At 40.8% G+C, this 15,194-nt stretch overlaps 1 protein-coding gene across 1 annotated transcript in view; it reads left to right on the top strand.

Moving 5' to 3' along the window:
- Positions 1-1,168: 1,168 nt before the first annotated feature.
- Positions 1,169-15,194, top strand: part of LOC149161382 (bifunctional nitrilase/nitrile hydratase NIT4A-like) — a 162,254-nt gene continuing 148,228 nt past the window's right edge. The window contains exon 1 of the mRNA XM_089436980.1: positions 1,169-1,431. Within this exon, the coding sequence (XP_089293106.1) occupies positions 1,308-1,431 (124 nt within the window). The 5' untranslated portion in view covers positions 1,169-1,307. The remainder of the gene's footprint in view (positions 1,432-15,194) is intronic.

Genomic DNA, 15,194 nt, shown 5'->3' with positions numbered 1-15,194 from the left:
AGGAAAACACACATGCAAATCGATACCTACAAAGCATCCTGATGTAGTTGCTTGATCCTTCTCTTCCTTGTTTGATCTTTGCTTCCTCTTGCCTTCTTTGCCTTTCTTGATCCCATGCAAAACCATAGCCAAAACTTGAGCCAAAAGCTTACATTGACCAATAGCTTCCCACTGATCCTCAGAAACCTTTTTATCAATGAGGCCTCTGTTTTCTTCATTTTCCATTATTTTCTTTCATTTTCCTCTTCACATGCAACATGTGACCTTTCACCTTCATTTTCTCCTAATTTCTATTAATTTCATAAATAAAATGCCAATAAATGCCTCATGCCTTTCCAAAACCTTAGCCATTGTTTTTGCCAATTTCCTCAGCCATAATAATCGAATAAACACCCACTAAAATGTTTTACCCACCATTAAGCTTGGAATACATGTCCCACCAACTATAGCTTTATATATTTTATATGGATTTTTAACCAAATCTATACAAAGGTACTAAATACCCATGGATATTCACATTACACTAGAGAATTAATATAATCTTCTTGAAAATGAACTTAGTGGTTCAAAACGTATAAACAAAATTTTATCCTATATAATTATCACCCAAAAATTTCTTTTCATACACTAAAGATTATTAAAATTCTTAAAAAAAAAATACAACCTCAATCCTACTGACAAGTAAACAAAACATTTTAAAGCAAATGATAGTTTTAACCTCGCATTTCAGGCTTACAAGAGCGATTAAGCAAAATAGTGCAGCAGGTTTGGACACGAGGCAATGATTCCATGATTCTATCTTTATAAAACTCCCACTTCATTGTCGTGTAATCCAGATGCACGAGAATTTCCACTGCTAGCCGAGCTTCTGAGTCAGGTTCAATACTCAATCATTTCTGTACGAGTGAGTTATGTGGGGTTTGCGGAAAATGACAGAAGATTAGAAAACGGAAGAGCAGATTTCAATGACTGGACGACGAGGAAAAGGCGATAAGCGACGTCACACAAAATGAAAATGTGGAGGGGATGGCATTTTACTGGGTGAGGTCTCCCACAAGGAGAATTGTAGCAGCTCTTCTTCTGGCGGGCGGAATTGGGTGTTTTGTGTGGGGTGCTCACCTCTCCTACCAAAACGTGGCTCCTCAACAGGCTCGCATACAGAAGCGCAACGAGTTCATCAGAAAACGCTTGCAGGCGCGACGATCCGGCAACTAGCCTAACGACCGATTAATGTTTGATTCCAACTTTTGATTCCAACTAGCCTCCGGTGAATAGAATCATCGTAATTATCGTCATCATCAGCAGCAATGTCTATTATAAGCATCCCCGAAGTGGAAGTTGAAATGGGCTCGGCATCGCCTAACGCCAGGACTCTTCGAGCCACTGTTGTTCAGGCCTCCACTGTCTTCTACGACACCCCTGCTACTCTCGGTATGTTTTCGCTTGCTCGACACCCAATGGGTCAGAGTGTCGAATCCTTTCGATCTATTTTACTCGAAAACAACTCAGTCCCCAAATGTCATAGGCCAACCAAAGTGGTCTTTACCATCAAATAATTACTGCCGTTCTTTTCGCATTTGTTTTGCAAATTATTCTGTGACAAGCCTAATTTAGAATGCCCAGAGATTTAATGTGGTAGAAACTATTCCAAGGGGCAAAGATGGCCTATCTGACAGTCTATTATCCTGCTTATTATCAACACACGCACCCATATAACTCTCAGAGAGGAGGGGACGCGGAGCCAGTACACAGGGAATCAACCATTATGTTATGTCCAATATGCTATATCATTATGATAAACCCTTTTAAACCCTCCATGTAAACCCTTTAATGATATCCTTACACTGATTCCTGCCCCAGATGCCTTATGGGCAAATTTCTACTACTAAACTGATTGTTGTGGCAAGATGCCTCATGGGCAGATTTCTACTGCGAGATCAGTCAGATAGCTTAGACATCAGAGTTCCTGACTGCTTTCCAGCCAGAGTCTTCTCAGCAATCTTTTCTTGCCGTTGGAGATGATCTCACCTTGTCACTGGAAGATCCGGCTCTGATCTCGCTGGGAATGAGCCTCTGCGTCCCTTCTGCGTCAACCTCTATGTAGAACTACGTCAACCCTACACAGTCTCTGCGTCACCTCTGTTGGGGACTGTGCCGCTCTTCCTCCTGGCCCTCTGTTGGCTGGAAATTTCGACTTTCAGCGTCCCGGTCTCACACCCCGGCTCCCAGATTCTGAAACTCGATTTCTTTAGCAGGAATTTGATCTCCCTTCAAGCTCCGCGTTGCCACTGCGTCAGCGCTGCGTGGGCCAGCGTCAGCCTCTATCTGGACATCGTTTTACCCTCTCTACCTTGTACTCTCTGGCCTAGGAAAACTCCCCACCAGATACTATCCCTGTCCCTCACTGCAAAAGATCATTTCGAATTCCTCTTCCGGCAACGGCTGTGCTTCATAAATTTGATCTTCTGATCTCCACTCGATATGCTCTCCAAGTGCCCATCGATGTCCTTATAATCGTCCAGTGGAGAACCAACGACCCAAATTAGATTCGAATCCATGGCTTAGATCATTTTGATTCGATCTCCATCTTCTTTTAGAAGTTTCACCCACAGTTAGTTCAATGTCCTTCAGTTATTTTAGTTTCTTAAGTTTAGACTTTGGCGTCCATTAAAAATAATTAATTATTTTAATAAAACTGTCTTCAGGTGGAATTTCCCAAAACGATTTCTGGGTATTGGAGAATGCATGTGTCTAAGTCTCCCTGCAAATTTTGAGACTTAGAGCATATCCGATTTTACCAGAAACCAACATACTGGACTAGGGTTACTGGATGGTGATTTTTCTGTGTAAGTCTCCTCCCCAACAGTAAGTCACACTCCTTTAGGTAAGTCACGGCCCTTGTCACAGAAGGCTGTGAGGTTATTTGTCCTCACAGCTAGGCCATGGGCCTTGCCCCCATATTCAAGTGGACCAAAAGGCACATGAAGAGGATGATATTAGCCCAGATCTATCAATTGATATGCACTGTATCTTATGAAGGAAGGTCGCTGCCTTGGAATGTGAACAGAGGGTGGTTAAGTGGACTACATCAGCATGAAGTTAAACCTAATCAAAACTCAGACTTGCAGAGGCAGTTCTTTTGAAATTTGAGCAGTGATTCTGATCTTCATATTGGCAAGTTTATGGTGGTACTCTCTTTGTCTCTGCTGAACATTTGATAATAATAATAAGAAGAATTGATCAAGGGTTTTCCCCATCTTGGGGTTTTTCCCTGGCTTGTGCCATATCTTTGTTCTTGTGGCTTGGTTTGTCTTCTACATTTACATTGAATGTTCTTTCGTTAGTTACTGTCATATGTTGATGGTTTATGGTCTAAATGAAATTGATAATGAAGTAACTAATTAAGCAGAGAACATGTTAACTCGAATTTTAACATGATATCAGAGCTAGGAGAAGTCAAGCCCAAGCAAGAGTTAGATCGATCAGTCACATAATTTCGAATGACGGATTTTTCTGAGGCTCGTATGGTAATGACATCCTCGCTTAGTTAGCTCAGAGACTATGTTTGCAAGGCTTGGCACAAGGGCTTATCTTTGCATGACAGTGGCACACGATTTTTCCTTCACATATGGCCTCATGATTATCTCTGCATCAGAGTCATAAATCTCAACTCTTCCACGTCATATGAATTCATTACTGATAAGGTATGGTCACTCGCATCTATACGAATTTCTGGAATATATCATGTATACATACCTTCGCTGTCTCTTTCAATGATCTTGGCCTTGTCAAGGCTTAAAGCCTCATTATTTGGTCCTTCAAGAAATTATGTTCAGCCTCTATCATTGTGGAAGTTATTAAGTTCAGGTCTTCAATCATGATTACCCAGTTCTGCAGCCTAATTGCAGAAATCTTGTCCTAAGAACAGAAAAGTGCTCCTATTCAATACAATTTTAAGTTCTAATAACTCAGTCGGAAATTTGTCTTTGATCTGCTATAATTAATTAACTCGACATTAATAAGGTATATTGTGTGATGACTGAATCTCTATATGCATGGGTTTGGACAAGTAGTTTTTTTGTTGATGTTGACCTCAGATAATGCTACAAGATTGTATTCTCACTACAGTACAATGGTGTATGGCATCATCGCTTCAGATCAAGCATATCTGATCTTACTATAAGACATTATATATATATTTGATGGCTGATCTCGACATCACTCCATAGTATATATTTGCACTGCAAGTATTGCCATATAAGGCATCACAATAATATGGCATCGTTCTGAAATATTATAGCATTCAAATCTTTCCAAATCTCTCAAGGTATGATCTGCAACAACCTATGGTATGGTTTGTATCTGGGTTATTAGTACGTACACTATACCATGGTTGGCACAGTTTTCCGCTGTATGCATCATAATTCTTTTTATAACTCGCTTCATGAATAGGAACACTATGAGATCTAAACGCTGTGTGGATCATACAAAAATTCGATTGCTGGTTCCTCATGTCAAATCTGGATACCTTTTGAAGGCTCGTATTAAAGAATCACATATATTTATGATCCATTCTCTGAAGAATCTCTGTCTCCTTGGTTATATGACAGATTGTGTCATCACTTGTGTTTGTGGCTCATATTCTGGCTCACACAGTGAATAGTATCTTGCTCACACTTAGTATTGATTAACTCTAGAACTTTCATCTCTATCCAATACAGTGGTAATGGATATACGACATATTCTTCCCATTTGACTAGTATTTTATCCACTAGTGTCATCACTACCCATTGTGATTCTATGTAGTCTAGGACATCACCTTTTTAGAAGGTCCGTCATCCTATTGTAACTCACACATTCTCTATAACTTGTATTAAGATGAATGAACAGTAATATGAGACTGTGATCTCTGCACTAAACGTTGATAACAGTATGATCTCGTTGCACTGATGATTGTGTTGGTAACAGTGATAGTGCCTTCATCACAGACTATGATACATTCAATGGAGGAAATAACCCTAATTCTGTAAGGGTTTTGTTAATGATGCAGTGACCTCTACTCCTTGATGACAGTAACATAATTCTCATATGATTGACAATGCTCCTGTGACAAAATTGACAACATAAACATGATAAGGTGACAACATGATATATGTGAAGTTATATTTCTTTCTGTTTTAGATCAAGCAAATATTTGTGAATCAATGTCTGCAGGACAAATTGTATTATAGCCCAGTTGTGATCTCAGTTGAAGAAAATCTCCAACTTGTCATCTCAACCTGCTTGTAACAATTACATAACATGATTTCATCTCCATGATTCAATCCATCAGCTATCAAAGAGAGGATAATTGACCCCTATATACCTTTGACCTTGGCATCTTGGATAAGGGGAGAAGTACCTTAGGAGTCTTCTTTCTTGAAGAACAAGAACTTGGCATCCCATTACGGGCCTGTGACCATGAAGTACAGAAGCGGATGTGATAGCAAGATTTCCAGTCATAAATGGGGATGTGCACTTTACTCAATCCTTGATAAACCCTGACCATCTGGTGGGTGAATCTATATCTGAATCTCTGAAGGAATGCAAACAAAAAGGGTTGGGTCAATTAAGAAATATTTTCTAATGTAGATACTGTTCAAGCCATCACCATTATTTTTACAGGCTTGACCAAGAAAAGATGATTGCAGTAATCTTGTCCTTTCTTTATGTAATTAAATCGGAGCAGTAGTTGATGACAAACTTCCTTTTTCGATCACATCGTCGGAATCTCTTTCAAAGAGGATCAAAGGGAATAGGAGTATTTCAAAAGTATGGGATAAGTTATGTGACAACTCCTCTTCACACAGAAATGGTCAAATGGATTATATAGCTCCTCTTACCCAATGATTATGCAGATGACTCGTTGGGCTAGGTCTCAATTCAAATATTCAGAACGAGCTATGACTCAGAGGGAGTTGATTTCTTCCTTAGCTATAAGGAAGTTGTTGATTCAGACATCTTGTAAAATTATGGTGAACAGTAAGATGCTGTAATTCACCTTATTTCATGAAAGATTGAAGTCCAGGAGTTTCGTTGTGGCTGAATGCATAAAGCAGTAAGCTGGGCTTACTATGAAGACATTTGAGTTAGCACTTCTGTGAGCTATTTGAGCACACCTTTGTTGTATATTGCAAAAGAAGATTCCAAGAATCCAGTACTTCACATACTACTTTACATGGTGCAACAAAGGACATTCCTGTTTTATGGCATGCTTGAGTGAACAAATCTCATGATGAGCAGGTTGTCTGAGGGACACTATGCACCTTGGAAAATCAAAGTTTAGGCTGTGGTCTTCCTGTGTAAGAGGGAGTAAGATCAGTCAAATATTTTCTTCATCAAGATGTTCAAGAAGCAGAGGATTGTTAATTGCTGGCAAGATCTCTGTTGTAAATCTATATGTTTGCTATATATATACATCTATATGCTGCTGAATAGGAACTATGAGGCCCCCATTGATCTAGTTTTGATTTTTAGAAAGTAGCTTGACACTGTTTCCTATATGAAGGGATCTTTGGTTAAGATTAAATATTGAGCTTTGGGAACTCCTGGGGGGCTTGGAGTACTTATTAAGCTATGAGCGACCAGAGGGTGAGTGGTTCACCTTCCCCTACTATTGCAGAAACATGTATGTAGGGTGAGTGGTTCACCTTCCCCTAAGATTGCAGACACATGTATGTAGGGTGAGTGGTTCACCTTCCCTTACGATTGCAGACACATGTATGTGGGGTGAGTGGTTCACCTTTTGCTATGGCATAGGAGTAGGATGAGTGGTTCACCTTCTCCTGCGGATACCCCAGTGAGAGATGCATATAGGCATCTCTTGACATGTCGTTGGAACATGGTTCATCCTTTCCCCACATGTAGGATGCTCATTCCCAACGATTGGTGGTTGACATGTCGGTGGAACGTGGTTCATCCTTTCCCCACTTGTAGGATTTGTCCTACGATCGATGGTTGTGACTCGTGTTTGTAGGATGTGGTTTATCCTTTCCCTACATGTGATTGTAACTTGTGCGTGTAGGACGTGGTTTATCCATTCCCTACTCTCGGTGGTTTGCATGCTTGTAGGATGTGGCTTGTCCTTTCCCTATGATGGTTGTGATGTGCAACTTTGGGATGTGGTTCATCCTTTCCCTACGTGTGGTTGTGAGTAGGATGTGATATATTCTTTCCCTGCTGATGTTCTTGCATCATCCTACCCATGTAGTCCAGGACACATGGGAAGTACCTCTCATCTGGCCAATGAGTTGGGAAAAGTGGTTTGGGACCATAGCACTACCGATGGACGCATTGTGTACTGCCGTACTCCCTATGTCTAGGATGAATGATGTTTCTTCAACTTGATCACTTGGGATCAAGTCCGATTGGAGTTCACCCTTTGGTTATGTGGTTGACTTTTGTCAATGGAGAGTGGCAAGGTCTTGTGACTCACTCTTGATCGATTCTTCTTTATTATTCACATCAGTGTTCAGCAGAGCAGAGTAGAGATGAGATACAGAGATGGTTCATGACAATAGGATGGCATGATGATTGATGATGGATTGAGTGGTAGGTGGAATTCTCCCTAGTTGAGAGGGAGTGTTAAAATTGGCAACTAGGGCCAAATTCCACTTTGGACAACTTCTCAGTGGAACATGATTGTAGCATTAAATTCCTCTTTTCGAGAGGACCAAAATCGACCTAAAGATCATCGAATTTGGTTAAGGAGAAGTGTGATTTTGAATTTATGTTTCTCTCATGTAAAATTAACAAGGTCGGCCTCACCTATATGTCGGCTCAATAAGCCCAAAAGTCACGTCTCTTCCTTCCAATGACTAGTATATATAGAGTTGCTTTCAACCTCATTTAACACATCAAAAAGGTTGAATCATGTCTGAGGTAGCCGGAGTTGAGAAGTAGGACGTAGGAGTATTCTGTTTTGGGTTTTCTCTTCCATCAGAAGGTCGAGAATCTTCTGTTGGGAAGGCTGCAGGTTTTTAGGGCATGTCTGGGCTAGTTGTGGTAAACCCCTTTCCCCACATCAAGCCGAGTTCCTCAGGCAGGAGGCCGAGGTCTAACTGATGTAAGTCTGGGCTTGTCTGTGGTTGATTCTGGCTGCAATCATTATCTATTTCAGAACCGTGTAAGAGCAGAAAAGGAGCCGCACTGGACTAGGGTTACTGGATGGTGGTTTTTCTGTGTAAGTCTCCTCTCCAACTATAAGCCGCAATCCTTCAGGTAAATCACAACTCTTGTCATAGAAGGCCATGAGGTGATTTGTTCTCATAGCTAGGCCATGGGCCTTGTCCCCAAATTCAATTGGACCGAAAGGCACATGAAGAGGATGATATTAGCCTAGATCTATCAATTGATGTGCATCGTATCTTATGAAGGAAGGCCGTTGCCCTGGAATGTGAACAGAGGGTGGTTAATTGGACTACATCAGCATGAAGTTAAACCTAATCAGAACTTAGACTTGTAGAGGCAATTCTTTTGAAATTTGAGCAGTGATTCTGATCTTCATATTGGAAAATTTATGGTTGTACTCTCTCTTCCTTTGTCGAACATTTGATAATATTAGTAAGAAGAATTGATTAAGGGTTTTCCCCATCTTGGGGTTTTTCCCTGGCTTGTGCCATATCTTTGTGTTCTTATGGCTTGGCTTGTCTTCTACATTTACATTGAATGTTCTTTCATTAGTTACTGTCATATGTTGATGGTTTATGGTCTAATGGAAATTGATAATGAAGTAACTAATTAAGCAGAGAACATGTTAACTCGAATTTTAACAGTCCAACACACCATGAAACCCAAGGTTTTCATCCTAGGGCTCTCTAAGCCCGAAAACCAAGTTCTTAGAACCTTTCCCAAAGAAAATACTCCAAATCCAAGATGTCCCAAATGACTTGCTTTCCTCTCTTTTAAAGATCTGATGGATCTCTCTTCAACCTTATAGAAGTACTTTATTTTTATTTTTTTATATCTATTCTAGAAGCTTCTCCCTTTTATTTTATTTAAGTGACTATTTTATTTTATTTTAAGTTAGTTTTCCCACTTTTTGCTTTTTCTCCAATAAGCATTTTTCCCCTCTTTTATTTAATAAGTGACTAATTAAAGGCATTTTTAATCCCTAGAAACTCATCCTAACCGCATCATAAAAGAAACCAAAAATAGGGGATATTACAAATCCTCCCACCCCAGGAATGCTTGCCCTCAAGCAATCCACATCTGCCAACTGTAAAGGCATCTGTACACCAATACTAGGATCCCATATGAACCATTTTGTCACATCATGCCTCCGTGCCACCCAATTATGAATGGATCCCTCAATACTTTGATCCCAAACAAACCTCCGACTCAACCGGCCACCAATAGATCCACCTGGATCCCAATGTCTTGAAAATTTCATCTATTGCAGTAACTGGAAATTATTCTCCTAACTATAAATTTAATTATGCAGTTTATTTGCTAAGACACACTGCATAAATCACGACTGCAATTTTGACCATAAAACTATTGCGGAAAATAAAAATGTTGGAAACTGAGAAATTCTAGCACACACACAAAAGATTAACACTATTATTTTTTGGACAATTGTCCCCGGAAGAAACCCAATGGTGGAAAATCAGTGCAATAAATGAGGGTTTTATTATTATTCTTCAAAAACAAATCTAAGTACAATAATTTGGATGTCAAAATTGTAATCCAATCTAAGAGAATCGCTGGCAAAATTATTGTGAGGATATTTCCTCACCCCACAACTGATTTCAACTTACAAAACTGGCCCCACAACAATACGTTCTTTCTTCTGCGTTAGCCTCTACACAGTGCTTGCGTCGGCCTTGTTGTTATTGCCTTTGGAAACTTCTGAAATCTATAACTTCGCTGAACATTTGATAATAATAATAAGAATTGATCAAGGGTTTTTCCCTGGCTTGTGCCATATCTTTGTGTTCTTGTGACTTCGCTTGTCTTCTACATTTACATTGAATGTTCTTTCGTTAGTTACTGTCATATGTTGATGGTTTATGGTCTAATGGAAATTGATAATGATGTAACTAATTAAGCAGAGAACATGTTAACTCGAATTTTAACTGTCCAACGCACAAAGAAACCCAAGGTTTTCATCCTAGGGCTCTCTAAGCCAGAAAACCAAGTTCTTAGAACCTTTCCCAAAGAAAATACTCCAAATCCAAGATGTCCCAAATGACTTGCTTTCCTCTCTTTTAAAGATCCGATGGATCTCTCTTCAACCTTATAGAAGCTCTTTATTTTTATTATTTCATTTTCATTCTAGAAGCTTCTCCCTTTTATTTTATTTAAGTGACTATTTTATTTTATTTTAAGTTAGTTTTTCCCCTTTTGGCCTTTTTCTCCAATAAGTATTTTTCCCCTCTTTTATTTAATAAGTGACTAATTAAAGTCATTTTTAATCCCTAGAAACTCATCCTAACTGCATCATAAGATAAACCAAAAATAGGGGATATTACAAATCCTCCTACCCCAAGAATGCTTGCCTCAAGCAATCCACATCTGCCAACTGTAAAGGCATCTGTACACCAATACTGGGATCCCATATGAACCATTTTGTCACATCATGACTCCGTGCCACCCAATTATGAATGGATCCCTCAATACTTTGATTCCAAACAAACCTCCGATTCAACCTGCCACCAATAGATCCCACCTAGATCCCCCAATGTTTGTGAAAATTTCATCTATTGCAATAACTGGAAATTATTCTCCTAACAGTAAATTTAATTATGCAGTTTATTTGCTACAACAAACTATGAATAAATCACGACTACAATTTTCACCATAAAAATATTGCGGAAATAAAAATTCTGGAAACTGAGAAATTCTAGCACACACACAAATGATTAACACTATTATTTTTGGACAATTGTCCCCGGAAAAACCCAATGTGGGAAATCCGTGCAACAGATGAGGGTTTTATTATTATTCTTTAACAACAAATCTGAGTACAATAATTTGGATGTCAAACTGGCAATCCAATCTGAGAGAATCACTGGCAAAATTATTGTGAGGATTTTTCCTCACCCCACAACTGATTTCAGCTTCCAAAACTGGCCCCACAACAATACGTCCTTTCCTCTGTGTCAGCCTCTACGTAGTGCTTGCGTAGGCCTTGCTGTTACTGCCTTTGGAAACTTCTGAAATCTATAACTCTGCTTCTCTCTGGCTTTGGAACTGATTCACTAGTCCTCTTGATCAAAATCATGATCACCAACTACTGAATCAACTGCTCCCCCAACTAGATCAAACTGTTCTCCTGCTGCTGCCTACGCAACCCCTCTAGGCAAACTTGCACTCCCTCAATCTGACTCTTCCAGCATTGGAAACTTCCACCGGAATACTGCCTCACTCCTCTCCCACCTACTACTCGATCTCTGGCTCGAATTCTCTTGTTGAATCACTCTGCTACTTGAAAATCGATTTGCCTAGATCACTGAGTGTCTGCTTTGGTGTTCTGAAGTGTCTTCTCCAAGTGCCCATTGACTTCCTCTTATAAGCCACTGTTGGAGCACCAACGACCAATATTAAATCTTAATCAATGGCTAGGATTATCTTGAAGTCGATCCGTGTGAGTTTCTAGATGATTTTCACCTTATCTCAATTAATACTAATTAATTAACCATATTCCCTAAGTTTAGACTAAGGAAATATTAAAAAAAACGCTAATAATCTAATTGAGACACTTCTATGTGGAATTTCTAAAAATGATTTCTGGGTTTTGGAGAACTTATGTATTCTAGCGTCTCCAACAATTTTCATGGCTAGAACACATCCGATGCTATAGAAAGTAACAATGTCACCTTGACCATCCATCATTCCCTATGTCTATGGGTTCCTACTATGCTGTGCCCCTGACTATGGATGATGCTCCATAAATTATCCAACTCATCACTTTTATCCAATCCATCCCTTGGCATGGATCATGTGCATTAATACCCACACAAGAAATAATCCCACCACGCTAATGCTGTGCCACTCTGATTCTAATTGGGATGCTCCTAAACTGTTGGCCCGTCACTTGGTCTTTGCCAACTTGAAAAACCCATTTGGAAGGCTTTGCCTGGTCAACCCATAAGGTCTAGCTAGAAAACTTTGTTCCTCTCTCTCCAATATATAGAGGTGGGATGATAGTGCTACAAGCCCTATCTATGTACTCTTGAAGAGGGTTTCTCTAAAACTCCCAAGTATACTCCTCTTGTTGCCTTGTTAAGGATTTTATCTGTTCCCCAATACTAGAAAGCTTGGCAGTGGTCTTAGCATGCCTAACTCTAAGGACCTCAAGCTCACTGATTTGTTGCAAGATGGTGTCTCAGAGTGTCTGGGTTTCTCCCTTCATCACCATAAGATCTGTCTTGATATGCTCAATCTTCTCTTGGCGACTATCATCTGGAAATCTATAGCCCTGCTGGATACCTCTGCATCTACTTGCACCTCATCAATGGCTTGCCCCAAAGATGGATGCTCAACTCCTTCGTCCACGACTCCAACGTGAGCCTTCAATGGGTTCTTTAAAGATGAATCATACTCCTCCTCATGTCCTTGTAGATGTTCTATGCTAAGAGCAATTTCACTTTTCTCACAGCAATCATACAAGTAGATAAGCAAAATGCAGATAGAACATATAAGCAGATCTTACAGAAGACAAATCAGAAACAAGAAAAATGTATGTGTTCGTTTCGGCGGTCAACAGGATGCTTCAACCAGCAAAGTCTCCTTTGGTCAGCCAGCCCAGCATGTGTCACAACAACCCTCCAACCAGTAGATGAGTCAACCCAAGTCAGTTCTACAAAAGTCAACACTGTCCTGAAAAGTCAACGCAGGGGCAGCAAGCTAAAAGTCAACGCAGCAGCAAAACGGTCAACCCTTTGACCTCGATTTTTGTGCCAGGTAGTACGGCCTTCAAAAATCGAACCTCCCACAAGTTTTCAGCTTGTTTGGACCAAGCGTTGACCAAAGTCAACGCTGGTCAAACTTCTGCGAAACCCTAGCAGCAGAAACCCTAGCAGCAGAAAAAATCCTCTTCGTCCTTCCCACGTGTGGCTGAAATTCGTCCTCCAGGTAGCTCGTACTTTTTAGGATGAGAGAGGAAGATGTGAGTTATGTTCAAATTCTCTCCAACTTTTCCTGTATATATATCCATCAATGAGGGTGTGTGACACATCTGTTGGGCATGTGAGCCTACATTACAAAACTGGCTGACCTTGCACATATAATTTATTAAGAATAATAAATTCAAAATATAAGTTCTGCTCATCGGATTAAGACTATTTTTATATGGATTTTACACCTCTCAGAAAGAGGAATCCAACAAAAATATTAGCCTCTTAATCTGAGCATCAGAACATGGAGTTTGGACCTAGTTGTCCAAATTTAACACTCCCTCTCAACTAGGGAGAACTCCATCTATTAGTGCAATTAACATCGTGAGTCATCCCGCCGAAACTTGCTTTGCTGGCTTCTTTATTTCAGAACAGAAGTGGGTCAGTCACAAAGACATCATTCCCCGACTGACATAATCAGTCCAGAGGTCCCAGACCTCACAAATCTTGATCCCAGATCAAGTGGTTGGACCATGCCATCCTAGATAGAGAGTACGACAATCTCTGATGCGTCCATCAGTCTTTGCTAATAGTCTCTAGCTTTTCCACACCTCATTGGCCAAATGAGAGGTACTTCCCATGAGCCCTGAACTCAATGGGTAGGATGCATACGGGGCACAGATTAAATGAGTGGCGAACCAGCTCAATAATCACAAGGGTGGGGCAGAAGCATTATGAGTGCTTATAGCTCCGAGAAGCTATCCCCAAAGCCCCCCAGAGCTCCCAGAGCTCATCGTCCAACAGGACCCACATCATAGGGTCTTTCCACGACACCAAGACTCTCACGGAAGGTTAGGAACTTGACCTTCCCCAGGGGCTTAGTGAGAATATCCGCGACCTGCTCATTAGTTCCTATATGATCGAGCCTTACGGCGCCTCGCTGTACCATATCTCGGATAAAGTGGTACCTGATATCAATATGCTTGGATCGGTCGTGGAACACAGGATTCTCAGTCATATGAATCCCACTCTGATTATCACAGAGTATTACAGTGGTATCTAGCACATGTTGGAACAGCTCACTAAAGAGCTTCCTCAACCAAACTGCTTCACAACAGGCCATACTAGCAGCAATGTATTCGGCCTCCGCGGTGCTCAAAGCCACCGACTTCTGCTTCCTGCTCATCCATGAGATCGAAGCAGAACCAAGATTGAAACAACATCCAGATGTGCTCTTACGATCCACCACACTGCCAGCCCAATCGGCATCAGTATATCCCCGGAGTATCACACTCTCGGCAGTGTATCTCAGCCCATGGTTTATCGTGCCCCAAAGATATCTCAAAAGATTCTTGGCACCAACCCAGTGAAAATGATGAGGCTCAACCACTGTTGACTCAAAGTATTCATTGCAAAACATATGTCCGGACGGGTGTTCACTAAGAACATCAAAGCTCCTATGAGTTGACGATACTCAGTAGGATTGGCCAAGATAGGCCCTGCAGCGCTGCCACTCAACTTCTTAAAGTTGAGTTCCATTGGTGTCGACACGGACTTACAGTCCACCATCCCAAATCTTTCCAGAAGCTTCACAATATACTTTCCTTGAGAAAGGAAAATCTCTCCAGGTCTCTGCCAGACCTCCAGGCCTAGGAAATAGTGCATCAGTCCTAGGTCTTTCATCTCGAACTCAGCAGCAAGCTCCCTCTTACATTGATGAATGAGAGGGTCATCACCTGTCAGGAAGAGGTCGTCCACATACAGCACTAGAATGAGAGGCTTTCCTTCCACAACCTTAAAGTAAAGGTTTGGATCAGCATTGCTTCGAGTGAAGCCCAGCTTCATCAAGTAACTATCCATCCTCTCATACCAAGCTCTGGGTGCTTGCTTTAACCCATAGAGGGCTTTCTTCAACCTGCAGACATAAGTGTCCCGATCTTGAACTTCAAATCCCAGAGGTTGTTCTACATACACCTCTTCCTTTATTGCACCATGCAGAAAAGCGGTCTTGACATCCATCTGATGAAGACTCCATCCTTGCGTAGCAGCAAGGGCTATGATGGATCGGATGGTGGTATATCGAGCCACAGGTGCAAA

Source organism: Pinus tabuliformis, chromosome 5_2 (genome assembly GCF_031772625.1).
Source record: "Pinus tabuliformis cultivar Carrire ecotype Pingquan chromosome 5_2, CPIR1, whole genome shotgun sequence".
Lineage (NCBI taxonomy): Eukaryota > Viridiplantae > Streptophyta > Pinopsida > Pinales > Pinaceae > Pinus > Pinus tabuliformis.
Note: the sequence above shows the minus strand (reverse complement) of the source record. Positions and strands in the feature narration are given on the sequence as shown.